Below are 26,608 nucleotides of genomic sequence, written 5' to 3' on the forward strand. Positions count from 1 at the left end.
TCAAGTTGTCCCGTTAGGGCCCAGAGAACTTAGAAGCTCAAGACTAGTCATATCTATATCTGTATATCTATCTATATATCGATATAATAGAAGAACCACTTTAGATTAATATGTACACGTGTCAACTCCACAATGAAAATTTTCCCGCTCACAGATCAACTCAACACAAAAAGGGGGAAAAATAAACAAACAATATATATACTTAACCAAAAAATTAATAAATATGTTTATTTATGGAACCATATCACTGAATGTTCATTTGAAAAGGGGAATAAGCAATCCATACAAAGATGCTTCTTATTGACTACACTTTTGGTCATTACAATCTTTTCATTCGAATAATCTATCTATATCTATATTAAAATTATAAAAGAATAATCACTATGCCACATGTCCTATGGAAGTTCACTCCCCTATTGGTCCATACTAAATTGTTTAGGTTATTAAATTGAAGCACAATTACTCAAGTAGAAAACTTCGGAGAGACGGTGTCTCAATAACGTTATTAAGAGACCTCTAACATGATGTGGTGAGGAACCTACTGAATTTCTTTTTTCCTCTATTATATCTCCCACTAAATTAGTGAGAGACTGTAACGCCCCGTAATTTCGGACCGTTAATATATTTCGGAAATAATTTATTAATCAAATAAAAGTTGATATTTAAGTATTTAAAGTAAAAATAATTCAAAGAAATATAATTTTATTATATTTTGAAGAAAAGTATTTATTTTGATAGTTTTGAAATGTTTAAAAATAGTTTAAACCGTGTAAAATCTTTTATTTCGAAATAAGGGCGTATCGGGGGGAAAATGACAATTCGTTTGAACGTTGGGTAAACGAATTTGGAAATGGGTCGTATGAATATTCAATTTCATTGTAATCTCGTGTTTAAAGACTTTGGTCTTGACGGAATTTGCATTTGACTTACGGATTTAATTATTATTGAAACAAGTCAAACCCGACTCGTAAAAATCCCGACTAAAAATCCCGCACTTCCTTTTCCTCCTTTCCTTCTCCCTTACACGGCTCCCCTACCCCTTCTTTTCTTCATTTTTCTGATTTTCTTCCCCTTCATCGTTCTTCTTTTTCCAAAAACCAAAAAAAACACCATTTTCATCATAATTTCTTCGTTACTAGTCCTTTTTCGCAAAATTTATATTTCCGGAATCCTCTCGACGAGATCTACAACCTAGTATGTTTTAATTTCAGTTTTCTTGAAGTTGTTTTAAGACGATTTTTGGGTATAATTTCGGTTTTGGTGTCTTTTGTTGTGTTTTTGTTGTTTTTAATAGGTGAAGATTATGAGGATGATGTGGGGGACTCCTATGTAGTAGAGGATGATGGGTAGCTACTGTTTTTAGGGTTTTCTCAAGGGTTATGTTGCCTTTTTCTAGCTTAAGGTAACATATTTCGAGTTACTCGACGAAAGATCGTCACATGTATTTGATTTTTGTATGTTTGGTGATTTTTGTTGGTGTAGTAATTTTCACATGTTTAGGATGGTTGCATGCATGTCAATTGTTAGCTTAAATTATGCTTTTTTTTAGTTTAAATTAACAAAGTTGAATTGGGAACGATTAATTAATGTTCAGACGGTCTTATAATGTATAAAAATGAAAAAAAAAAAAGAGGAGAAATGGTGCGGCAGCGGCCCGGCAGCAAAGCCGGCATTCACTGCAGCCCGGCCGGTCTTGGGATTGGCCCGGGTTGGTCCGTGCTTGTTTTGCGGTTTTTCGTACAATATTGGTCATTTCGGGTTAATTAAGATTAGAATAGTATAAGGAACAAATGGGTAGTATTTTGATAGTAACAAAAATTATGTTATTGGTAAAATTGTGCTCATATTATTAGTTATCACATGTTAGGGTAGTTTACAAAAGGAAATTGTAATTAATAGGCTCAAAATGAATTTTATAGCTATAATTGTAATGTTTTGTTGATTGTCTTAAAACCGAGCCTTAGTCCCTTTGATCGATGCGATGTCGATTAATTGAGTGATTGGTCAGCCGCAATTTGACCTGCACTGCCGCAGGTGGGGTTGCGGGTAAAAATTCGGTTGAATGAATTAGATAATCGGCCTTTTTTCTTGTTTTAGGCCATTTATCAAGCTTTGGTTCACATGTATAGCTTATTGAATTTAATAGTGTCTTGTATTGTAGAAATGACCCTAGTTTCCCCTGAAGCCTTTAATATGGTTACTATTGTTAGAATTAGAAATTAGTATTGAATACTTATTGAGGATTCTGTTGGGATTGTATGCTGTAATTAGACATTATAAGCCTTTCACATGATAGAATGCTAGAATTTATATTGATAAGTAGGACTTTTTGCCCTCTTAAGGTTAAGTGGGTGTCTTACTTGACTTGTGTGGTGAGTCTTGTGTGGTGTGGGCTAAAGTATTCAAGCTGGGACTAGCTGGGACTAGGTCCTAGGTGAGTATTTCGGCCTTCATCATAGATAGGTCTTTATAGTCTCTGACGAGTATATGTTCACTGCTTGATAGCCTTTGTGTTCCTGACTAGTGGATTTATATCCAAGTTGGGGCATGACCTCGGTACTTATTTTGATAGTAAGTGGTCGGCTTAAGTACTAGCCAACCCTTCGGTGGTGTCCTTAGGGTACTCACTTCACTTTGTTTTAAAAAAAGTTGTGGGTCTTGGGTGCGGTGGTGTGTATCCGCATGTCTAGGTCTGCGCAGATTTTAGGCTAGGGTTGTGTTGTCTCTTGGCCATGTTTTCTTAATAGTAACCGCTGAGCCAAGATACCGGTTCGATTACCTTCCCTACCTCGTGGTATAGACTCGAGTTACAAAGTGACTATTGACCGTACTAAGAACTTATGCCTGTCTTTGATATATTGCCCTTTCTTGTATGGTGATTTTATGAACTGTAATAGGTGAGATGTAAGCGGTTCTGATTGATAAAGTTTGGATTACTATTTGTTATCCGATTCACATGATAGTTTAGTTTGGTCGGTTTAGGGGTCATTTGCTAGAATACATGATAAGTAAATGGTTTATCAAATTGTTTACATGTTACATTACATGTTACATTAATTTTGACGATTCGTGGCTGGGAGGACTCGAAGTTACTCCCCACTGAATTGTGGCTTTCGTGTTTGTATAAAATGCGATTGACAGGTTGTTGATGCTTTGTTTGGGGTCACAGACGGCTAGTGAGCAAGGAACCTTGGACCTAGTTTTGGCTATTCTATTAGTAAACCTTTTATACTTTTGGTTTGTATATAATTTGAAGGGACATATGTCTCCCTTTCTATTTTTGGTTTGTATCCTTATATTTCCGCGTCTTATGTTATGTATGTAAATTAGTTTATCAGTTGTTGCAGGGTTTTTTTGACACTCTTCTTGAGTTGGAATTGGTTGTGAATGGTTTAGTTAGAAAATTTTTGAAATTGCAGGTTTTTGGACTAGTTGAACCATTTACAAACATATCCTACCAGTTTTTCTGTAGAATTTACGTTTTTTTTTAGGCTAGAATTAAGGGTGTCACAGTTGGTATCAGAGCCTATTGCTCCCGACGCACGTTTGTGCACCCCACTTAAAAATCACTTGACCTCTAGATAATAAACTTGAGAGAAGGGTAGGATGGATAGAGTTAGGATTTTATGTGGTAGTCTGTTTGTGATTGCTAATTGTTAGGTACTAATTGATTTTCTCTTTTGTAAGATGGCTCTCCAATAGAGGTAGATAATGCAATCTTACCTTAGTTTTCCAATCTCGTTGTTTATTCGTCTTTCAAATTCCTCTTCTCTCGCTTTGGTAACTACCTTTCAATTCTTTCTCCCGATTCATCTTAGGTTCGTTTTCTTCTTATAATAAAGTCCATGTGGACACCTTCCTTTTATTCCGCAGGATAGTTCGCCCTTGTTCAAAGAGAACCCGATTTTGAGAGAATGTAACTTTGGAGGGCGTGAATGAGTTGAGAAATGGATTGGTTAAGGTTTGAGTGGTATAGGAGAATATAACTTGGGATCCTTTGGTTAGACTTGTTAGTTGTGCATGATATGAGAGCCTAGTGAGTTTAGGAACACCTTTGGATTTATGTCTATTGAGAGCTTATTTGTTATAGATGATTGAGCATGAGGTACTACCTTAGCACATAAGATGGTATGAACTTGAGCTACTTCATTAGAGAGTCTCGATGTTTCTTAAGGAGAATTAAAGGAATGATAGTCAGCCCTAATCCTTGTAGGCCTTGAAAGGAATACAATAGGACATTGACGTTGTTTAAAGGTTTGGTATCGTACTTTGGAATTAGTTAGTTTGTTAAACCTTTTGAGTTGACCAAATCTAGTATAGAGTAGCCTTTGTTGACCTTTTTAATCATATCTGCATTTGGGAATTTTGGTGGAAAGTTGTTCGATGTAGTTCGTGAGTTCAAGGATGTGATTTCAATTTATGGTATCGGAGACTAGAAGTATTAAGTGGTGAGATGATGGAGTAGACAAGCTATGGTACTTGGGGATGACATAGTAAGTGAAGTTCAATAACGAGAATTGTAAAGGAGATACTTTGGGACAGGGGTGGTAACAAATGAATTTGTGTGGTGAATTGATTTTGGCTCTTAAAACCAATTGAGTTGAGGAATACCTACCATTGTGGAGTCCTTGTTAGTCTTATAATTTGGTAGACTTTTGGGGCTTTGTTGAGCACCTTAGTGGTGTAACCTTATCATATCAATCTTAAGCTTTGATGAGTGTTTGGTAAGCGGTAACCCTTTCATTGTGCCGCTTCTATTCTCCTTTCCTTTTCTTTAACGTTCGTTGAACCTTGTTTTTATGCCAAATCCTACGTATCTTCTTCTTGCCCGAGATATCTTCTTAACTCGAATACCTCTTATTTAGGTCAACCGTTATCTTTACGGACCGACTCCTTAGTTTCCTAACTTGTCAGATTCATGCACCCTTCGGAAATGTTTCACCGTTTCTCTATTCCTTTATCACTTCTTATTCCCTTAGTATAGTTGGTACCTTATTGACCATGTTTACAGAGTTAGTGAGATGTGACTTGAGGATATAGGTTTGACTAAGTAATCGAGTTTGTGATTGGCTTCCATAATCACTTTGGAGATGAGAGTTTGATAATGTATATGTTACCGTGCGAGAAATGTTAAATGTAGGATTATTAGTTGATTTTAGTGAGTGATATTGATTACTACTTGAGGTATGGTATGAGAGTGAGAGTAAGCTACATTATTGGGAGGTTTTAGCACTTGTTTTGGTAACTAGAAAGGGTAATGGTATGGTTGACACCAATTGTTAGGCTAAGGAACATAATTTCAATTTATGGTTTTAGGAACTACGAGGTGATAAAATGTTGTTACAATTATGACCTTGTTCCTTGAGAAATTGAGGGTAAGTAAGTTTAGGATATCAAATTTGAAAGAATACTCCTTGGGGATGTTGATGACCAGAATGGATTGGTGATGTAATTTGGTATTAGTTGGCTCTTGTGAGTTCTGGAGTTGAGAGAGACTTAGTTTTGAGAAGAATTTGTTAATCCTATAGTTTTATAGACCTTGAGGTCGCATTGAGTACTTGAGATGATGGGACGGTGTTGTAGCTGAGTGTAGTTCCGCTTTTGGCAATCCTTAATAAATAAAAGGATAGAGGAACGTGAGATCCTATTAATTTTTCGGATTTTGGGGTTGGTATGTCACTGCCTTGTTTTGAAATGGAAACCTTGTAGAATTTGAGGAACCCATAGTTGTCACTAGTTGGATACGAATATAACTTTGTTGGAAGCCTTGACCTTAGGCTTGTGAAAGTTGTTTTGGAATGTTATTGTAAATTTGGACTTTATATCTAATCCTTTGAGGAATCTTTCTATTGGAATTGGAATATTGTTGGGAAATAGGATTGTGAACCTTTCTCGATGTACCGATCTTCCTAATTCCGATCTCTGACAATTGTATTCTTACTAATCTAGCTTGTTCCGTTGTGTTCGCCTTTATGGAACTCATTTGACCTCCTGAGTAAAGCGTCTTGTTCGTTGACATCTTTATTGACTTCATCCAAAAATTCCACCTTTAAAAGTTCAATTCCTTCTTGTCTGTTGGGTGTGAGTTCCCTATCGCGACTTGCACTTCTCATTCCCGAGTTGTTTTCCATCTTGCATAGATTCTATATAGTTTGAGTAAACTTTTGGTTCATTTACTTGGAGTAAATTTGCAAATTGACCTTTTTCTATAACATTTGAACATAATTTCTCACTCTCTTTCAATCCTAGTGTTCAATTGGATACCTAAGTTGTTTCTCGTTTTGTGTAATGATTCCTTTTTCTTACTCCTTTCCGCGGTACTAAGCCGTATTTAATCATAATTAGTAAAGATATTATTCTTATTATAGAACATTAAACTAAAATTTTGAAAATGCTTTTATGATTTTCGATGGTTTTAACATTAGTGAATGTTAAATCTCGTTGTTGGAGACGTCCCAATAATGGGTTTTCTCATTTATTGGTGTAGAAATATTTTTATATCTTGATATGAATATGGATGTTCTTGTCTGATCAACAAGAGTATCACCGTTTCATTGAAAAGATACCTATATTTTCTTATAACTATAATTTCTTCTTCTAAGTTTCGAGGACGAAACTTTTTAAAAGGAGGGGTGATTGTAACGCGCCCGTAATTTTAATCGATTAATATATTTCGGAAATAATTTATTAATCAAATAAAAGTTGATATTTAAGTATTTAAAGTAAAAATAATTCAAAGAAATATAATTTTATTATATTTTGAAGAAAAGTATTTATTTTGATAGTTTTGAAATGTTTAAAAATAGTTTAAACCGTGTAAAATCTTTTATTTCGAAATAAGGGCGTATCGGGGGGAAAATGACAATTCGTTTGAACGTTGGGTAAACGAATTTGGAAATGGGTCGTATGAATATTCAATTTTATTGTAATCTCGTGTTTAAAGACTTTGGTCTTGACGGAATTTGCATTTGACTTACGGATTTAATTATTATTGAAACAAGTCAAACCCGACTCGTAAAAATCCCGACTAAAAATCCCGCACTTCCTTTTCCTCCTTTCCTTCTCCCTTACACGGCTCCCCTACCCCTTCTTTTCTTCATTTTTCTGATTTTCTTCCCCTTCATCGTTCTTCTTTTTCCAAAAACCAAAAAAAACACCATTTTCATCATAATTTCTTCGTTACTAGTCCGTTTTTCGCAAAATTTATATTTCCGGAATCCTCTCGACGAGATCTACAACCTAGTATGTTTTAATTTCAGTTTTCTTGAAGTTGTTTTAAGACGATTTTTGGGTATAATTTCGGTTTTGGTGTCTTTTGTTGTGTTTTTGTTGTTTTTAATAGGTGAAGATTATGAGGATGATGTGGGGGACTCCTATGTAGTAGAGGATGATGGGTAGCTACTGTTTTTAGGGTTTTCTCAAGGGTTATGTTGCCTTTTTCTAGCTTAAGGTAACATATTTCGAGTTACTCGACGAAAGATCGTCACATGTATTTGATTTTTGTATGTTTGGTGATTTTTGTTGGTGTAGTAATTTTCACATGTTTAGGATGGTTGCATGTATGTCAATTGTTAGCTTAAATTATGCTTTTTTTTAGTTTAAATTAACAAAGTTGAATTGGGAACGATTAATTAATGTTCAGACGGTCTTATAATGTATAAAAATGAAAAAAAAAAAGAGGAGAAATGGTGCGGCAGCGGGCCCGGCAGCAGCCGGCAGGCCCACGGCAGCCCCGGCCGGTCTTGGGATTGGCCCGGGTTGGTCCGTGCTTGTTTTGCGGTTTTTCGTACAATATTGGTCATTTCGGGTTAATTAAGGTTAGAATAGTATAAGGAACAAATGGGTAGTATTTTGATAGTAACAAAAATTATGTTATTGGTAAAATTGTGCTCATATTATTAGTTATCACATGTTAGGGTAGTTTACAAAAGGAAATTGTAATTAATAGGCTCAAAATGAATTTTATAGCTATAATTGTAATGTTTTGTTGATTGTCTCAAAACCGAGTCTTAGTCCCTTTGGATCGATGCGATGTCAGTTAATTGAGTGATTGGTCAGCCGCAATTTGACCCGTACCTGTCGCAGGGCTGGGGTTGCGGGTAAAAATTCGGTTGAATGAATTAGATAATCGGCCTTTTTTCTTGTTTTAGGCCATTTATCAAGCTTTGGTTCACATGTATAGCTTATTGAATTTAATAGTGTCTTGTATTGTAGAAATGACCTTAGTTTCCCCTGAAGCCTTTAATATGGTTACTATTGTTAGAATTAGAAATTAGTATTGAATACTTATTGAGGATTCTGTTGGGATTGTATGCTGTAATTAGACATTATAAGCCTTTCACATGATAGAATGCTAGAATTTATATTGATAAGTAGGACTTTTTGCCCTCTTAAGGTTAAGTGGGTGTCTTACTTGACTTGTGTGGTGAGTCTTGTGTGGTGTGGGCTAAAGTATTCAAGCTGGGACTAGCTGGGACTAGGTCCTAGGTGAGTATTTCGGCCTTCATCATAGATAGGTCTTTATAGTCTCTGACGAGTATATGTTCCTTTGCTTGATAGCCTTTGTGTTCCTGACTAGTGGATTTATATCCAAGTTGGGGCATGACCTCAGGTACTAATTTTGATAGTATGGGGTCAGCTTAAGTACTAGTCAACCCTTCGGTGGTGTCCTTAGGGTACTCACTTCACTTTGTTTTAAAAAAAGTTGTGGGTCTTGGGTGCGGTGGTGTGTATCCGCATGTCTAGGTCTGCGCAGATTTTAGGCTAGGGTTGTGTTGTCTCTTGGCCATGTTTTCTTAATAGTAACACGAGCCAAGATACCGGTTCGATTACCTTCCCTACCTCGTGGTATAGACTCGAGTTACAAAGTGACTATTGACCGTACTAAGAACTTATGCCTGTCTTTGATATATTGCCCTTTCTTGTATGGTGATTTTATGAATTGTAATAGGTGAGATGTAAGCGGTTACAGATTGATAAAGTTTGGATTACTATTTGTTATCCGATTCACATGATAGTTTAGTTTGGTCAGTTTAGGGGTCATTTGCTAGAATACATGATAAGTAAATGGTTTATCAAATTGTTTACATGTTACATTACATGTTACATTAATTTTGACGATTCGTGGCTGGGAGGACTCGAAGTTACTCCCCACTGAATTGTGGCTTTCGTGTTTGTATAAAATGCGATTGACGGGTTGATGATGCTTTGTTGGGGTCACAGACGGCTAGTGAGCAAGGAACCTTGGACCTAGTTTTGGCTATTCTATTAGTAAACCTTTTATACTTTTGGTTTGTATATAATTTGAAGGGACATATGTCTCCCTTTCTATTTTTGGTTTGTATCCTTATATTTCCGCGTCTTATGTTATGTATGTAAATTAGTTTATCAGTTGTTGCAGGGTTTTTTTGACACTCTTATTGAGTTGGAATTGGTTGTGAATGGTTTAGTTAGAAAATTTTTGAAATTGCAGGTTTTTGGACTAGTTGAACCATTTACAAACATATCCTACCAGTTTTTCTGTAGAATTTACGTTTTTTTTTAGGCTAGAATTAAGGGTGTCACGAGGCGGCTAAGATCACTTACAACTCTACATATTTGAAAAAGGAATAGGATATTGGAGAGCTAGGACGTAGTAGATGAAAATAAAAGATCGTCTTTGTCCAATGAGTATCAGTTTCATGTGGGAGAGCCATGTCCGGGTCGGGTCGTTCGAGTCATGTTGTATACGGATCAGGTCAAATACTGGTTAAGCCATCCGGGTCACGGGTTAGAAGATTAAATTATTTTGGTATTATTATAAGTGTAATACAATTCTAATATGATTAAGCAATGAATGAAGTTGAATGATTATTCCATGTGAATTAGAAGAAGTATAGTGCTAATAAGAATGGTAATAATACGAATTAATCTTCATCTTTTGACATCTAAATGGCCAATTAATAGCCATATGCATTACTTCAACTACTCTTCTAACTTTAGCTTTTGAAATTGTCAACCTTTAACAAGAAACTTCACATTTCATAACAATCACTTATTGTTTCTACATATAAACCAAACATAATCAATCGTTACTAATTCTTTCGGTTACAAAATTATCGCGTAATGAATCCTTAAAATGTTGAAGAGGTTCTTATGGATTTCAAGGGTAGAAGGGTAGGTATAGTATAATCAAAGCTCTTACTAAAGATGCAGATGAATTATTCTACAAATTATGTGAACCTAATCACCCAAGTTTATGTTTACATGGATAGATGTCATGTTGTGAGTTATGTAATGGCCTGGCCTTGGTTAGAGATGGGCCTTATAATTCATTTGATATAGACTTTATATCACGGATCCACTATGGTAATTATAGCTCATTAATAGAGATTTTACTTTGTAACCCTTCTATAAACAAATTTATTAAAGTCGCTAGGCCCGAGGGGATAATAAGTGATCTTGATCTTGGTTTAGGATTCGATGCATCGAAAAACGATTATAAGTTAGTATTACTTATGTATCCTCCGATACAAATTCAAATCGATAATCAAGGTGGCTTAGTCCGGGATTAGTGCAAGTTTATACATTGTACTAATTCATGGATTACCAAGCTATAATGTCCATCCTCCATCACGTTGCTTAGGCGCCTAAGATCACTTACAACACTACATATTTGAAAAAGGAGTAAGTCTTGCTTAAAACGGGTCGGATTTTAAGACGGGTCGTTGTGTGAGAGGAAATGGGTAGAGGGGACAAAGGTGGGACCCCCCATGTGCTTCTCCACTCACCCTAAATGGGTATTTTGTGAGAGAATATGGTATTCGTCTTATTAATAAGACGGATACCTTGGTCTGAAATAAGAATTGGTGTTGAAAAAGGATTAGGATATTGGAGAGCTAGAGCGTAGTAGATGAAAATAAAAGATCATCTGGCTAAATGAGTATCAGTCTCCTGTGGGAGGGTCAAGTTCGGGTCGGGTCGTTTGAGTAATGTCTGAATACGAATCGGGTCAAATACTGGTTAAGTCATCTGGGTCACGGGTTAGAAGAAGATTAAATTATTTTGGTATTATTATAAGTGTAATACAATTCTAATATGATTAAGCAACGAATGAAGTTGAATGATTATTCCATGTGAAGAAGATTTTGAATCGCGTGGGAGAGGTTGCTTACCAGATAGCTTTTACCACCAATTTTGGATCGGGTGCATAATGTGTTTCATGTGTCTCAGTTACGGAAGTATGTTAGTGATCCTTCCTATGTGCTAGAGGCGGAGAACATCGAGTTGGATGAATCCTTGTCTTATCTTGAGGTGCCAAAATAGATTCTTGATCGCAAGGTTCGGAAAACTAGGTCAGGGGAAACGGTGTTGCTTAAGATTATATGGTCTAATCACGAGGTTGAGGAAGCTACTTGGGAGGCGGAAGAGGCTATGAGTGAGCGGTATCCGTCTCTTTTTGATCAGGTATGTGTGGTTACGGGGACGTAACCATGTTTCTTTTAAGGGGGTAGAAGATGATCGCATAAGGGTTTGGTGTGGTTTTATGTTGGTTTTTGTATAGTTAGTAGTTGCTTTGAATCGGTTTGAGTTGTGGTTGGGGTTTTGGTTTTGAGTTTTTGTTGCGTTGTTGTGTCATGGTTGAGTTAGTATATTTGTTTTTGAGTATGTGTTTGAACTTCAGGGAAGAAGTTCATTTTTAAGGAGGAAGACGTAATACTACGGTTTTTCTCTTGTTGGGTACTCTATCGAGTAAGTGAGTTTTGGTTTCTAAACAGTGTACTGCTGATGGGTACTCGAGCGAGCAAGGGGCACCCGATCGAGTAAGTGACGTACTCGATCGAGTAAGTCGGTTTTACGCATTATTTTGCCGGGTTTCGTTAGCAATGCGAGAAAGATATATAAACACTTCCGTCAGTTTCTTTTTCACTTTTACCTTTTTCTAAAAACTTCACAAAGCTTAAACAAGTTACGTTGCTTTCTTTTTCGCATTGCTATCGAATCCTAGAGGCTAGAGTCGTCGGATCGTTGTGTTCTCTGCGCCGTTGAGACCGTCGCATTGTGGGTAAGGTTCTAGTATGATTTTTATATCGTTTCATTGTTTTTGATTGAAACCCTAATTGTGTATTTTGGGGGATTTTGGGAGTTTGGTGATTGTTATATAGTAATGATGTGATTATGTGATTATAGAAGGTGGTTTCGTAGAGAAGCGGTTTTGAATAGCTGATTTGTGACTGTAACACCCCCTCATACCAAGGTAACTTACCAGGACTACCCTAACATGAAAGATTGTTACCATCTCGGTTGCCCGAGGTTAGTGTTATGGATAAAAATGTCATTTATTACCCGTGACATGGCAGAATATCATTGGCGAGAAAAAGTGACAAGGGATGCCAACGTGGCGCGCGACAATTGGAAGAAGAGGGGAGAGAGGGATTGCTGAGGTGGCGTATTGTGGACCATGGGATGGAAAGTAAACAAACACAAGTTGTCTAAGTTAAAAGCCCATGCGCGAGAAAGAATAAAAGACCCAGTCAACTAACAAACTCCTACTTTGTAGCATGCTGACCCGTTATTCCGCAACAGAAGCAGAAGCAGCTTTCAAACCCTAGGTATTGACTTCAACAGCTATAAAAGCAAGAGCAAAGCAACGTACAAAGGACATTGACAAGTATCATCAAGCAGCAACTCCGCCCAAAAACAAATCACTAGCAATTGACGAGAATTATACAGTAATATTATACTTGTATTTCCTTACTTGTTTCATAAAATCTCGATTATAGTGCAATAATTGGCGGGATTCCGACTCCCCCCGCGGTTGTTCCCACACCGGGTTTTCCGCGTCACCAAAAATCCTCCGTGTCCTTCTCTTCGTTTATCTTTATTTCGTCGTTCCTTTCGTTCGTACTTTAAACGTAATTGGCATTAAGGATAATCACTATCACTCACATAATTAATTCATAGTCGGTAAATTTTTACCAAAACAGTTTGGCGCCCACCGTGGGGCCTAATGATCATTTTCTATAGCCAAGCCTCGCAAAACCGAACCAGCCATCGCAATGTCTGGAACCAGCCCGAGTCCTTCCAGTAGCCAGAGTATGTCAGCCCTATCCTCTGCAGCAGGCCTCACTTCTGCATCTGCAGGATCAGTCAGTGCATCCCCTGCATCCAGTCAAATGATCCCTGCCAGCATGTCAACCAGAGCCATGCCCCAGCCTCAGAAACCACCGCAGATTCCCAAGGCGGCGCAAACAGTGCATCCGGTCAAATCCAAATCCGGCAGGAGAGCAGCCCCTGCAGAGGAGGAGAAGCAGTATCCAGAAGCCCGACCCAGGAAAGCTCAGCGCGAAGTTCTCCGGCGAGGGTCCCCAAAGCACTCGATCCGACGGTGATGATTCAGGGGATGGACATTCTGCGTCGGGCCGTTGAGGATCTGAGGAAAGACAACCAGAACATGATGGCTCAAATCGTGACGGCAGTCCAGTCCAAACCAGCATCAACACCAGAGGCTCCAGCCAGAACCAGCAGTGGAGGATCGGGTCGACCAATTCCGTCAGAACTAGTTACCAGGCTGGATCTTGCAGGAGTAGCACCCAGCGAACCAATCGAGCCAAGAGGATTGGGGTGTCTGTCATTCGATAACCCACCCAGTCTGCAGCAGACAACAGGTAACGCTTTGTTTAGCACCCCTTCTGGATCCGACCTTCCACCCTTTTCAGTACCCCGCGCACCGAGGCACCAGGATGGCAACGGATCTGTTCCCAATGCACGATAGTTCCATCCCGCAACCAATTCACCAAAGTGGAGCCTGGATCGGAGAATTGGAAGCAGACACCGGGATGGCACTGGATCCACAATCAATGCAACACCAAGAACGGTCACCCAAAGACCAGGCCAACTTTTCGGAGCGCCCGGCTAGGAGGTATACCCGCGGTTCCTTCCTTTGTTTCTAACTCTCTTGCGGGAGCGGGTAACTCTGTTGGAGCAAAGCAATACCAGGAGCCGAGAGAGCTAATGTATAGGATACGGGCGTAGCCGCCACTGGAGAAAGCGACCAAAGATAGCTACGCAGACTCACCTTTCGTGGATGACATAGCTCTAATCGGTGTTCCTAAAGGATGTGTGCCGCCGACTATGACACTCTATGACGGGACCTCGATCCACTTGACCATATCAACCACTACAAGCGAGAAAATGATGGTGATAACCGCAATCGGATCTCTAAAGGAAGTTTGCATGTGCAAAGGTTTCGGATCAACACCGTCAGAGCGACCCTGCAGTGGTTCGTAGGCTTACCGAACAAAAGCATATCCAGCTTCGCCGACCTAGTCAATGCCTTCAACCAGCAGTTCGCCAGCAGCAGAAAGCCAGAGAAGCAGACCAGCGACCTCTATCGGCTGGTGCAAGGATTTGAGGAATCCACCCGTGATTACTTGAACCGGTTCAACAAAGAGAAGGTGTCAATTCCGAGGTGTGATATAGCAACCGCTATACAAGCCTTCCGCCGAGGGCTGCACCAGGATTCACAGTTATACAAGGAGTTAACCATGCACCCATGCACTACCTTTGAGGAGGTGCAATCGAAGGCAATCGCTGTCATGAGGCTAGAAGAAGACGCTGCACCTGTAAGAGGCACTTATGATTCAGACCCAGTATCCAGAAAGGCTCCTGTAGAGAAGAAAAGCGAAAGATCCAAACCCTACAGCAGGAACGTGAATAAAGTTTCTGGAAGCCCAGAAGGAAAGTCAGAAGCAGATCTGCCTCCGAAAGTAAGTGAGTATGGTTTCACTACCAATCTTGCAGGACTATTCAAAGCCTTGAAGGAGCTGGGACGCAGAGTCAGATGGCCAAAACTTCCAGAAGGAAACCCCAGCAGCAGAGACACAGGCAAAAAGTGTGAGTTCCACGGCAGCAACACTCACAACACCGATGAATGCCACTCCCTCAGAAAGGAAGTCAAATTCCACTATGACCAAGGAAACCTGGATCACCTCCTCCCCAGAAACACAACAAGAGTAAATTCAGCAGACCAGGTTCTGCCCTCCCCTCCTCCTCATTGTTCTAGAACTGTGAATGTCATTACAGGTGGATCGGAATTGTGTGGGCTGACCTACTCAGCAGCTAAGAGGCACGCAATCAGGGCTAAAGGAGACAGACCAGAGAGCTCCTGCAGGGTTAACCACCAGAATCTGCCGTCAGTCACCTTCGACGAAACAGACGCAGGATCTACTCCTGAACAGCACCACGACGCCCTAATCATCACGCTTCCCATAGGAAATTGCAAAGTAAAAAAGATCCTAGTGGACACTGGAAGCTCCGTCAACTTGATCATGATGGAAACACTAAAAGGAATGGGATTCACCGATAAAGATCTAGCAAAGAAGGCAATTCCCTTGATTGGTTTCAGCGGCGAAACAAAGCACTCCTTAGGAGAAATCATCATACCGACCTACGCCGGAGGTGTAAACAAACAGGTAAGGTATCTGGTTATTGATGGGCCCTCTACTTACAATGTAATCCTTGGCAGGCCCTGGATCCATGAGATGAAAGCAATCCCCTCAACGTACCATCAGTGCCTGAAGTTTCCAACACCTTGGGGGGTGCAAGAAATACGTGGGGACCTGGAAGAAGCTAAGGATTGCTACAAGGTGGCTCTGAAGCCGACAACAAGTTCGCTCGCATAGCAATTCTGAGCCAGCGCATCCGGACGAGTACATTGAACCTCAAGAAAGGAGAACTAGACGAAGTCATCCTGGACTCGCCATTGCATCCAGAACGAACTATTCTCATTGGATCTGAATGTAGAGGTAAGATTCGTGAAGAACTCGTTCGGTTGTTGAGAACTAACATAGATTGCTTTGCTTGGTCACATGATGATATGATAGGGATAGACCCAAGTGTGATAACTCACAAGCTAAGTGTGGATCCAAGCTATAAACTGTGCGGCGAGAAAAGAAGAAAGTTTGCTTCGAAAGAAACCAGGTCATAAATCAGGAAGTAGATAACACGCTTTGCGGCGGGAAAGATTCGTGAAGTAAAGTACCCAGAATGGTTATCTAATGTGGTAGTGGTCCCAAAGAAGAATGGCAAGTGGAGGGTCTGCGTCGATTTCACGGATTTAAACAAAGCTTGCCCAAAGGATCCATTCCCTCTGCCACATATAGACGCCATGGTGGATGCTCTGCAGCCACGAGATCCGACATTCCTGGATGCCTGGAGCGGATATAACCGAGATAAAGATGCACCCAGTGACCAGGAAAAGACGACATTCAGATCCGAGAGAGGTATCTATTGTTATAATGTCATGCCTTTTGGACTAAAAAATGCAGGATCTACCTATCAGAGGCTGGTGAACATGATGTTTAAAGAACAAATAGGCCAAACTATGGAAGTATATATAGACGATATGGTCGTCAAATCAAAGCAGGCTTCACAGCACCACCAGCACCTGGAAGAAACTTTCAATACCCTTAGGAAATATCAAATGAAGCTGAATCCTACGAAGTGCACCTTCGGAGTATCCAGTGGAAAATTCCTAGGGTACATGGTGACCCAGAGGGGGATAGAGGCCAGCACCGAGCAAATAAGAGCTATTCTGCAGCTGGAATCACCACAGAAACCAAAAAAGACGACGGCGACCTTTGTTGGAAGAGTGGCGCTTTAAACGATTTATATCCGGATCCTCGGACGGATGCAGGCTATTCTATGATATACTCGAGAAAAAGCCAAAGATTTGAATGGACGGACGACCACGAGAAAGCATTTCGGGAGGAGTCAAGCGCTATCTCGACCCCACCTCTCTGTCGAAACCAGAGCAGGGGAGCCACTGTTCCTATATCATCGATCAGAAGCGGCACGATCGGTGCGGTGCTAGTGCGAGAGCGGGAAGGATCACAAAGCATCCGGTATACTACATCATCGGTAAGTCTCGCTTTCGGCAGAGACAGGTACACATCACTAGAAAAACTTGTCCTTGCACTTGTTATCGCATCCTATAAACTGCGTCCCTACTTTGAATCTCATACAATTTCTGTGATAACTAATTATCCTCTTAAAACTATCATGAGAAAACCGAATTGTCGGGACGAATGGCTAAATGGTCCGTACATTTGAGCGGGTACGATTTGAAATTTGAACCACGTACGGCCATAAAGTCTCGGGCTGCGCGGACTTTGTGTCGACTTCACGCCAAAGCACTCGGACCCAGGCCGAACAGGATATCCGAATCGGAAGAAGACAAAGGAGAACAAGTGTGGGAGTTACATGTGGACGGAGCCTCAAACGCCAAAGGAGAGGAGAGTAGGTGGTCCTCAAATCACCCCAAGGAGACCTCATAGTCAGGCCGTACGATGTGAATTCAAAGCCACAAACAACGAAGCGAGAATACGAGGCACTAATCCCGGGTCGAAGGCGGCTCGGATCGAAAATCGACACCTTCGAGGTTTGCGGTGATTCTAAGCTTATAGTTAACCATGTGAATGATTGCTATGAAGCCAGGGACCCCAGGATGATGGCATATTTAGATGTAGCAAAAGAGTGAAAGTCAAGTTCGTCACATTCAACATCAAGCAAATCCCCGGGAGCGAGAATGCGAAGCAGACGCACTAGCCACCCGGGGGCAACCTTCAAAACGGGAACTATCTCCACGATACCAATTGTCCACGTCGGAGCCAAGCAACACTAAAATCTCGGCAGAAGCGAGAAAAAGTGTGCGGCACCGGCGATGAAGAAAGTACTCAGACTGGAGGAAACCCTATCTAGACCGGTTGCGAGAATGACGTCCTACCCGCAGATAAAAAGGAGGTAAGGGGCTTTAAAATGAAAGCATCCAGATTCCTACTAATCGATAATGTTCTTTTCGGGAAATCCCACGCTGGACCCTACCTCGGATGCCGGATCGGGAAGAGTCTCAGTGTTTTGCATGCTATCCACAGTGGAGAATGTGGAAACCATGCGGGGCGAGAGCCTTGTCCAACAAGGCACCGAGGCGGGGATATACCGGCCCACAATGCGCAAAGATGCCATGGAACTCGCAAAAGATGCGACGCTTGCAGAGACACGCCCATGTTAGCCACCGGCCCAAAGTGAGCCTCGCACCAGGTTATCTCACCATGGCCTTTCATGAAATGGGGGATGGATATCGTGGGACCATTACCCGAGCACCAGAAACAAAGTCTACATGCTCGCCATGACGGATTACTTTTCCAAATGGATAGAAGCAGAATCATCCTCCCGGTTACGAAACCAGGTGATATCTTTCATTAAACGCAATATCATATGCAGGTTTGGCATTCCATCCGAGATTATATGTGATAATGGGTCCCAATTCATTGGAAATAAGATAGAAGCTTTTTGTGCTAGGTGGAATATCTCGTTCACGAGTAAATCTACTCCCAGGAACCCCAATCCAACGGACAAGCTGAGTCCAGCAATAAAATTATCATTTAAAACTTGAAAAAGAAACTAGAGGAAATTGGGGGCAAATGGGCAGAAGAGCTACCTCTGGTTCTCTGGGCCGACAGGACCACACCAAAGGTTGCAACGGGGCAAACCCCTTTAGCCTAGTGTTCGGAGCGAAGCGATCATCCCATCCAAGTCGGGTCCCAACCCACGAGATATGGATGCATCACAGAAGATCGGAACCAGGTAGAAATGGCAAGCAGCCTGGACACAATAGATGAACTCAGAACCAGCGCCCAGATCAGGATGGCTTCCTACCGACGATTTGTGGCTAAAAGCTACAACAAGAACGTAAAAGTAAGAACTCTGCAGGTGGGAGATCTGGTCCTAAGGAAAGTCTTCCAGAATACCAAGAACCAAAGAAGCGGGGAAATTTGCCTACAAGCGGGAGGGGCCATACCAAGTAGAAAGCACGGTTGGAAATGGAGCCTACCGACTCATGACTATGGAAGGGCAAATGGTTCCCAGATCCTGGAATATCACCCACTTGAAAAAGTATTTTATTTAAAGTCACCAAAGAAGGTCAACAAGGTCAACAACCAGAATTTACTCGGCCTACGGATCTGATTGACCCGGGTTCGGATATTGCCTTACATATTTTCTGGCTCTGAATATTTTTCTGTCTCTGAATACTTTTATGCCTCCAAAAATTCTTCTGGCCCTAAAAGATATTTTCCTATTTCTAAAACATTTTTCTATCTTTTATATGTTTATCTGGGTCTAGATATCTCATGAGTCTGAATGTTTCTGGCTCTAAAAAACGTTATTTTTGAATCCAACATTTCTGGTTCTAAAAGCCTTGCTCGTATTTTTTCTAACAAGCTTTAAAATTGCAAAACCACTGTGAATAATTTAAAATATTTTCAAGTAAGCCAAGGAAATAAAATGCAAACTAATCTGGCAGAGCCTGTATTCACTACAGAAGGCGTGTGTTTGTGGCTAAGCACGTACAACCGGGACAACCAGCCTCCCGCGATGCATTAGCACCCATGCAAGCCTGGCTCCTCTGGACGAGTGGGCATACTAGACCCCTTAGCCAGCAATCTAACAGCGATGGCCAAACCAACGACGTGCATGCACAAATCAAAGCACCAGAAACGGTACGACACAAAAAGATAACCAATAGAAAATACTTAAGTCACAAAGCAAAGTACGTCTGGCACCAGAGCCAGACCAAAAGTACACAAACTGTTCAAAATAAAGATGTCATGCCCCGTAGGGCCAAAAACTAACTAAGCATAGCATAAGTCTTTCAGATGCAGAAAAATACTAATCCACGTCAATATGCACCACAGTTTCAGAAGCAGCTGCCTGAGCATCAGGAGCAGGAGAATTGACCTCTTCCTCAGCGCATGGATCATCAGCAGGAACAGTACCAGGCTCCACCAAGCCAGCCAATATGTCCAAATTCAGACCATCAGGAAAAGTAGCAGCAAGCCTCCCCTCTTCAGCTCCTAAATCCCAGGCCGAATGCCCTCCCTTCTGGAACACCTTTATACAATCAATCTTCGTTTCCAGAGCAGCATAAGACAGAGCATCCACCAGAGTCCTTTTCAACTCCTGCACCTCAGAAACCTTCTCCTCCTGAATCTGGGCAACACGAGCCTCTGCATCAAAAGCACGCCTTTCAGCATCAGCAACCTTCTCCTTAGCATCAGACCTCCTTCTCAAAGATCGCTGACTTTCTTCAAAGATCGCAATTTTCTTCTCAAGACGTAAAAACCCGCTCCTCAGCAAGAGAAAGACTGTTCTGCAAACTCTGCTTCTGAGTGGCCTCCTCCAGCAGCAAATCCTGGGACTTATTTAAATCAGCCTGAGTTTTCAGCCTATCCTCATTTGCCTCCTTTGCCAGCTTCCGGAGTTTCGCATTTTCTGCTACCAGAAGAGGCACCTTCTCCCGCAGATACAGGGCCATCTGAAAAGACTGGTGGACCAGAACCAAGCGTCAAAAAAAAAAAAAAAATATATATATATATATATATATATATATATATATATATATATATATATATACAGCAGCGGCCAACGAATGTTTACCTCAAAAGAATGCTCAGTAGCACGATCCACCAAGTCAGGCAAAGGACTGCTATCCAGCGTAGACCTAGGAACCGGAAGAAGCATCTGACTCATTAAGTCCAAGCTACTCGTAGACTTAACCCTACCAAAATCATCTGGAAGTGAAAAAACAATAACCCCCGGAGTAGATTTAGCCCTGAAGCGGGAGCGATTGGGAACCGAAAGCGACGAAGCGGAGCGATCTTGGAACCAGAAGCGGCTCCAGAAGCAGGGATAGCTCCAGAGGCAGGGGTGGCTCCAGACGTGGGAGTCGCACCAGACGCGAGCACGGGGGACGAGAACCGAGAACGACTTTGAAATTAGAACATCTCCAGAAGCAGACGATCCATGCCCAGGTAATGGAGGCCTCACAGCCAGAGGCGTAGCTTCAATAGGAGTCTGCTCCTTAGCCGTTCTCCAGCAGACCTCCTTTTGGGACGAGGTCCGAAACAGGGGGCAGGAGTAGATTTTCTTTTCTCAGCAGGCTTGGGGACAGCCGTAACCTGCTCTTGCACTCTCTGAGCCAAAACATCTTGCAGTGAAATTCTAGATTTTGCAGAACCTAGAAGCAGCAAATATTAAGTCAGAACCAGATATACGAAGAATCCAGAAATAGAACCAAGTCATAAAAGGGAAGAGCAACGCACTAGTCGACATTGAATCTTTTTCTTCAGCAGCTGTTTTCTTCACCACAGCAGCAGAATCCTGGATCAGATTGGGAAAGGTCCTATTTCTTCCGGAGGTGGTGAATAACTTGGAAAGCGAGGCAGTCTTGTCAGGAGACAAAGGCAAGTGGCACAGACCTACACAATAAACCAAGTAAGGAAATATAAGCGCCAAAGAAAAATGCACAGGAATAAGGGCATGCAAATACCGTGTGTTGATCGCCAGACACTGACGATATAGTCAGTCGGAGCAGGAAGAGTATCAATTTTCACGAAAATAAAGCGGGAAAACCACTTGCTATCATCCGGTTTCACGGGGAAGATGATGCAATTCTTCTCCCCGTCTCGAACCCGAATAGTCACTTGACCCCGAGCAAGGGACCTGACCGAGAACAAGTGTGCAAGATCCGGGAGACCAATTTCATAACCAAAACGATTGTTCATAGCATCAATCGCAAGCAAGGTCCGCCAAGTGTATGGGGCCACTTGGCAAATAGCCAACTGATTCAAGTTCAGATACTCTTGGACCAAGGGAGGGAAAGGAAATCGCAGACCCAGACGAAAGGCGTATTCGTACAAACAAATTCACCCTTCCCTCACTGAGTCGGCTTTCTGGCCAGGAGTCGGAATGTGGAACACCACATCATCAGAAAAACCAAAGGTTTTCTTGATATAATCAAGATCCTCGGAGGTAAAGTCAGAATCACAGGAGTGCTTGGCGGAGAGCACACCGCCGGAAAGAAAGAGGTTAGGCGACATCGCCGGATCCGAGTCTGAGATTGAAGAAGCGGTTTTTTGTGACATAGTATGCAAAGAAACAGAAAGAGAGTGAAGGTGAAGACGAAGTACCTGTGAAACAAAGCAACCGGCGGAGAAGATGGGAAGTGATTGATGGTGATAGGAAGTGAGAAGTAATAATAGAGGGAGTTGGGGAATATAAAAAGAGGGAGGATACCGAGGGAGTGGCGTGAGAGGAAGAGTTTGAGGGCAAGTGGGGAAGTTAATGGGCGGTTGGGAAGAATTAAGTGAGGGAAGTTGTAGAAACCAAGATAACTGCTAAGGCTTCGTCAGTTCTCCGCGTCGCAACTGAAATTCCCGCCTAAAAAATATTTGAGACGGAAATTTGGGGGCAATTGTTATGGATAAAAATGTCATTTATTACCCGTGACATGGCAGAATATCATTGGCGAGAAAAAGTGACAAGGGATGCCAACGTGGCGCGCGACAATTGGAAGAAGAGGGGAGAGAGGGATTGCTGAGGTGGCGTATTGTGGACCATGGGATGGAAAGTAAACAAACACAAGTTGTCTAAGTTAAAAGCCCATGCGCGAGAAAGAATAAAAGACCCAGTCAACTAACAAACTCCTACTTTGTAGCATGTCGACCCGTTATTCCGCAATGAACGTATGCGACTTTCAAACCCTAGGTATTGACTTCAACAGCTATAAAAGCAAGAGCAAAGCAACGTACAAAGGACATTGACAAGTATCATCAAGCAGCAACTCCGCCCAAAAACAAATCACTAGCAATTGACGAGAATTATACAGTAATATTATACTTGTATTTCCTTACTTGTTTCATAAAATCTCGATTATAGTGCAATAATTGGCGGGATTCCGACTCCCCCCGCGGTTGTTCCCACACCGGGTTTTCCGCGTCACCAAAAATCCTCCGTGTCCTTCTCTTCGTTTATCTTTATTTCGTCGTTCCTTTCGTTCGTACTTTAAACGTAATTGGCATTAAGGATAATCACTATCACTCACATAATTAATTCATAGTCGGTAAATTTTTACCAAAACAGTTAGTACATATCAAAAACAACTGTCCCAAACACATTTATTAAAGTACTGTAAATGTAATAAGGTTACAATGTTCCAAAAATCCAATAAATAATAATCCGACTGATAACAACTAAAAAACAGACACTAAGACTCGTGATGGTACTACTATATCTGGCGTGACGACTCTCGCATGACCGCCCCAAGCTCACCAAACGCAATACCTGTCACAGCCTACTCACCATCCCCGAATGGATCACCGCAGATATCACAAAACAACATCTGGGGTCGATCGCTCAATTAAAACAAGACAAATGCACAAGTAACCAGTGATCATCCTCCAACCCCGGTCTCCGATATCATACGAAGAACTACACACATCAAAGTGTGTAGCCCTGCCAGATTACCCATCGCAACAGGTAATCCTCGCCGCCAGTGGGGGACCGCAGCCAATCCCCACCTAAATCCCGCTCATCAACGAGCGATAACCATGTCCCTTAATGTGCACATCCCCTCCCGTGACGGGTTCCACGGAGGGCGAATTAGGGTGTGAAGCCACTCCCGCAAGTGACTCCACCGCAATCATCACAACACCACAATCATCACAACCACCACCACAACACCAATACTCCGATGATCAACAAATAACAATATACACAATACAATCACATCTTAATTCAATCAACAAAAACTGAGTAGGAAAACCCTACCTTAGCAACAATCAGCAATGATGGAAATCAAGCACTAGAATGGCTCCTCTACGAAGTCCTCGCCTAAACAATAATCACATAACACAATTACAATTTGCAAAAACTCCATTCCCCCAATTCATAAATAAAGACAACCCTAGAATTAACCATCAACAACATAGGGATAAAGACTTACCGGCGAATGGATGAAGGATTGAATACGATTGGTAAAGTGTCCACACACACACAGAGAGAGGAGAGATTTGGGAGTGATTAGAGCGTCGTAGGTTTGATTAGGTTTTGTAAATGATGTTTTAGAAACTGATTATCGAATTATATAACTTCTAATTACTCCCGAATCAAACCCGAAATAATACACGACATAGGATACTCTGGTCGAGTATAGAGTATACTCGGCCGAGTATCCTCTACCTGGCCGAGTATTCATCATACTTGGTCGAGTGTTCCTCGCAGTAGCCAAAAGACTACACAATCCACACTACTCGACCGAGTAGGCCATACTCGGTCGAGTACTAGCCTATAAAATCCGTAGTATTACGTGTGACGATCTTGGTGATTTGCCTTTCCATGTAGGGTTTCCCTACTCGATTATTGTTAACATGGTATTTGATAGTTGGTTGGTGATGATTGTGATTGTTGTTGATCTTTATCATATTGGTATTGTAATTGGTGTTGTTGTATAATTGGTTGAATGTAATTATATGTGGTTTTGAGGCGTGTCCTCGATCGAGTGGAGTCACTTGCGGGAGTGGCTTTACGGCCTTGATTCGCCGTCTGTGAAACCCACCACAAGAGGGGATGTGCACATTAAGAAACTTGGGTTTTCGCTCGGAATTGTTGAGCGGGAATTTGGTGGGTACGGCTGCGGTCCCCACTGGCGGTGTGGAATATTTGTTGCGATGGATATTCTGGTAGGGCTACACACTTTAGCGTGTAGTCAGGTGTGTGGAGATGTGACGGAGTTGGATGATCATGTGTATTGTTATTTCATTTATCTTATATTGTGTAATCGAATCGACCTCGATAATTGTTTTTAAATCGTGGTGATCCATTCGGGAATGGTGAGCAGTATTGAGAGGTATGAGATCGATTGCGCGAAGGATAGGCAGGATGGAGTTACCACGAGTCATTAGAATCTTTCGTTGTGTCTTAGAACTCATTTTTATTTAGTTGGTTTTGGAATTGGAACATTTGTACTTCACTTTATAGTTTTGCGATTTCGTTATGTAATCACTTAAATTCATTTACTTAATTATGTTCTTTTTGGTCGATTTGATATATATCATTAGGGAATCGAGACAGAAAGACTCCAACGTCATTAGGTGGTCCTCCTTGGTGTATGAGAGTGTTAAAAATACAGCGAAAACCCAATTATTGGTTGTCATGGAAGGTCGAAAGACCTGGCAAAATAAAGATATAGTCTTAGTTTGTTGTGGCGAGACATTCAAAAAAGTTAAGCAAGTTGAAAAATTGGATAACATGAATAGATGTCATGTATTGAGTTATTTTAGTGGCCTGGCTTTGGTTAGAGATGGGCCTTATAATTCATTTGAAAAAGATGTTATATCATGGATCCACTATGGTAATTATAGCTCATTAAAAGAGATTTTATTTTGGAACCCTTCTATAAACAAGTGTATTAAGGTCCCTAGGCCTCAGGGGATATTAAGTGATCTTGATCTTAGTTTAGGGTTCGATGCATCGAAAAACAATTATAATTTAGTATTATTTGTGTATCCTCCGATACAAATTCAAACGGATAATCAAGGTGACTTAGTCTCGGGATTAGTGCAAGTTTGTACACTAAGTACCAATTCTTGGATTACCAAGCCTATTGTCCATCCTCCATCACGTTGCTTAATCGGGTCTCAAGTTTTCTTCAATGACACGATACATTGGAGGGCTTTCGGCACAAGTGTTGTCGTAGATGGTTCACTTTCGATAATAAAAAATGATTGCTTTTATATTGTTATATTTGAGGTGGTCGACGAGGTGTTTAGTGACTTGGAGTTGCCAATTGGTGTCGTCGTGTACCAACCGAGGACAATTTTTTAACTGTTATTGATGGTTATCTAGCTATCTTTTGTGATAGTCTTTCAGAACATGATATATCGGTTATGAAAGATTACGGTAACTCAAATTCATGGATGAAATGTTACACGTTTTCATTAAAATACGGTAACCCCTTGTAATACAAGGGCAATGGGGGAGTTCTTCTATGCCAAAGATGGATTTGGCATCAAGCCATATGATGTGAAGAAGAATCGGGTTAGGGATCTTACAAGAACTTACTGTAAAACTTCAAATTATGAGATCTATACGTATGTCGAGAACTTAGTATTATCAAGTATCAAGTTGTCCCGTTAGGGCCCAGAGAACTTAGAAGCTCAAGACTAGTCATATCTATATCTGTATATCTATCTATATCTATATATCGATATAATAGAAGAACCACTTTAGATTAATATGTACACGTGTCAACTCCACAATGAAAATTTTCCCGCTCACAGATCAACTCAACACAAAAAGGGGAAAAAATAAACAAACAATATATATACTTAACCAAAAAATTAATAAATATGTTTATTTATGGAACCATATCACTGAATGTTCATTTGAAAAGGGGAATAAGCAATCCATACAAAGATGCTTCTTATTGACTACACTTTTGGTCATTACAATCTTTTCATTCGAATAATCTATCTATATCTATATTAAAATTATAAAAGAATAATCACTATGCCACATGTCCTATGGAAGTTCACTCCCCTATTGGTCCATACTAAATTGTTTAGGTTATTAAATTGAAGCACAATTACTCAAGTAGAAAACTTCGGAGAGACGGTGTCTCAATAACGTTATTAAGAGACCTCTAACATGATGTGGTGAGGAACCTACTGAATTTCTTTTTTCCTCTATTATATCTCCCACTAAATTAGTGAGAGACGGTCTCTCATGAGAC

At 41.0% G+C, this 26,608-nt stretch overlaps 1 protein-coding gene and 1 long non-coding RNA gene across 2 annotated transcripts; both read left to right on the plus strand.

Annotated features, from left to right (window-relative positions):
• The first annotated feature begins 957 nt into the window (after nt 1–957).
• LOC141652106 (uncharacterized) lies at nt 958–3,346 on the plus strand. Its single transcript, XR_012546972.1, has 3 exons — nt 958–1,194; nt 1,295–1,402; nt 3,142–3,346. It is a non-coding gene; the product is annotated as an uncharacterized LOC141652106 (long non-coding RNA).
• Nucleotides 3,347–13,381: 10,035 nt separating this feature from the next.
• LOC141651114 (uncharacterized) lies at nt 13,382–15,662 on the plus strand. Its single transcript, XM_074458838.1, has 2 exons — nt 13,382–13,646; nt 14,206–15,662. Exons 1-2 carry the CDS (start codon nt 13,382–13,384, stop codon nt 15,660–15,662), a joined length of 1,722 nt encoding a protein of 573 aa, XP_074314939.1.
• The last annotated feature ends 10,946 nt before the right edge of the window (nt 15,663–26,608 follow it).

Source organism: Silene latifolia, chromosome 4 (assembly GCF_048544455.1).
Source record: "Silene latifolia isolate original U9 population chromosome 4, ASM4854445v1, whole genome shotgun sequence".
Classification (NCBI taxonomy): Eukaryota; Viridiplantae; Streptophyta; class Magnoliopsida; order Caryophyllales; family Caryophyllaceae; genus Silene; species Silene latifolia.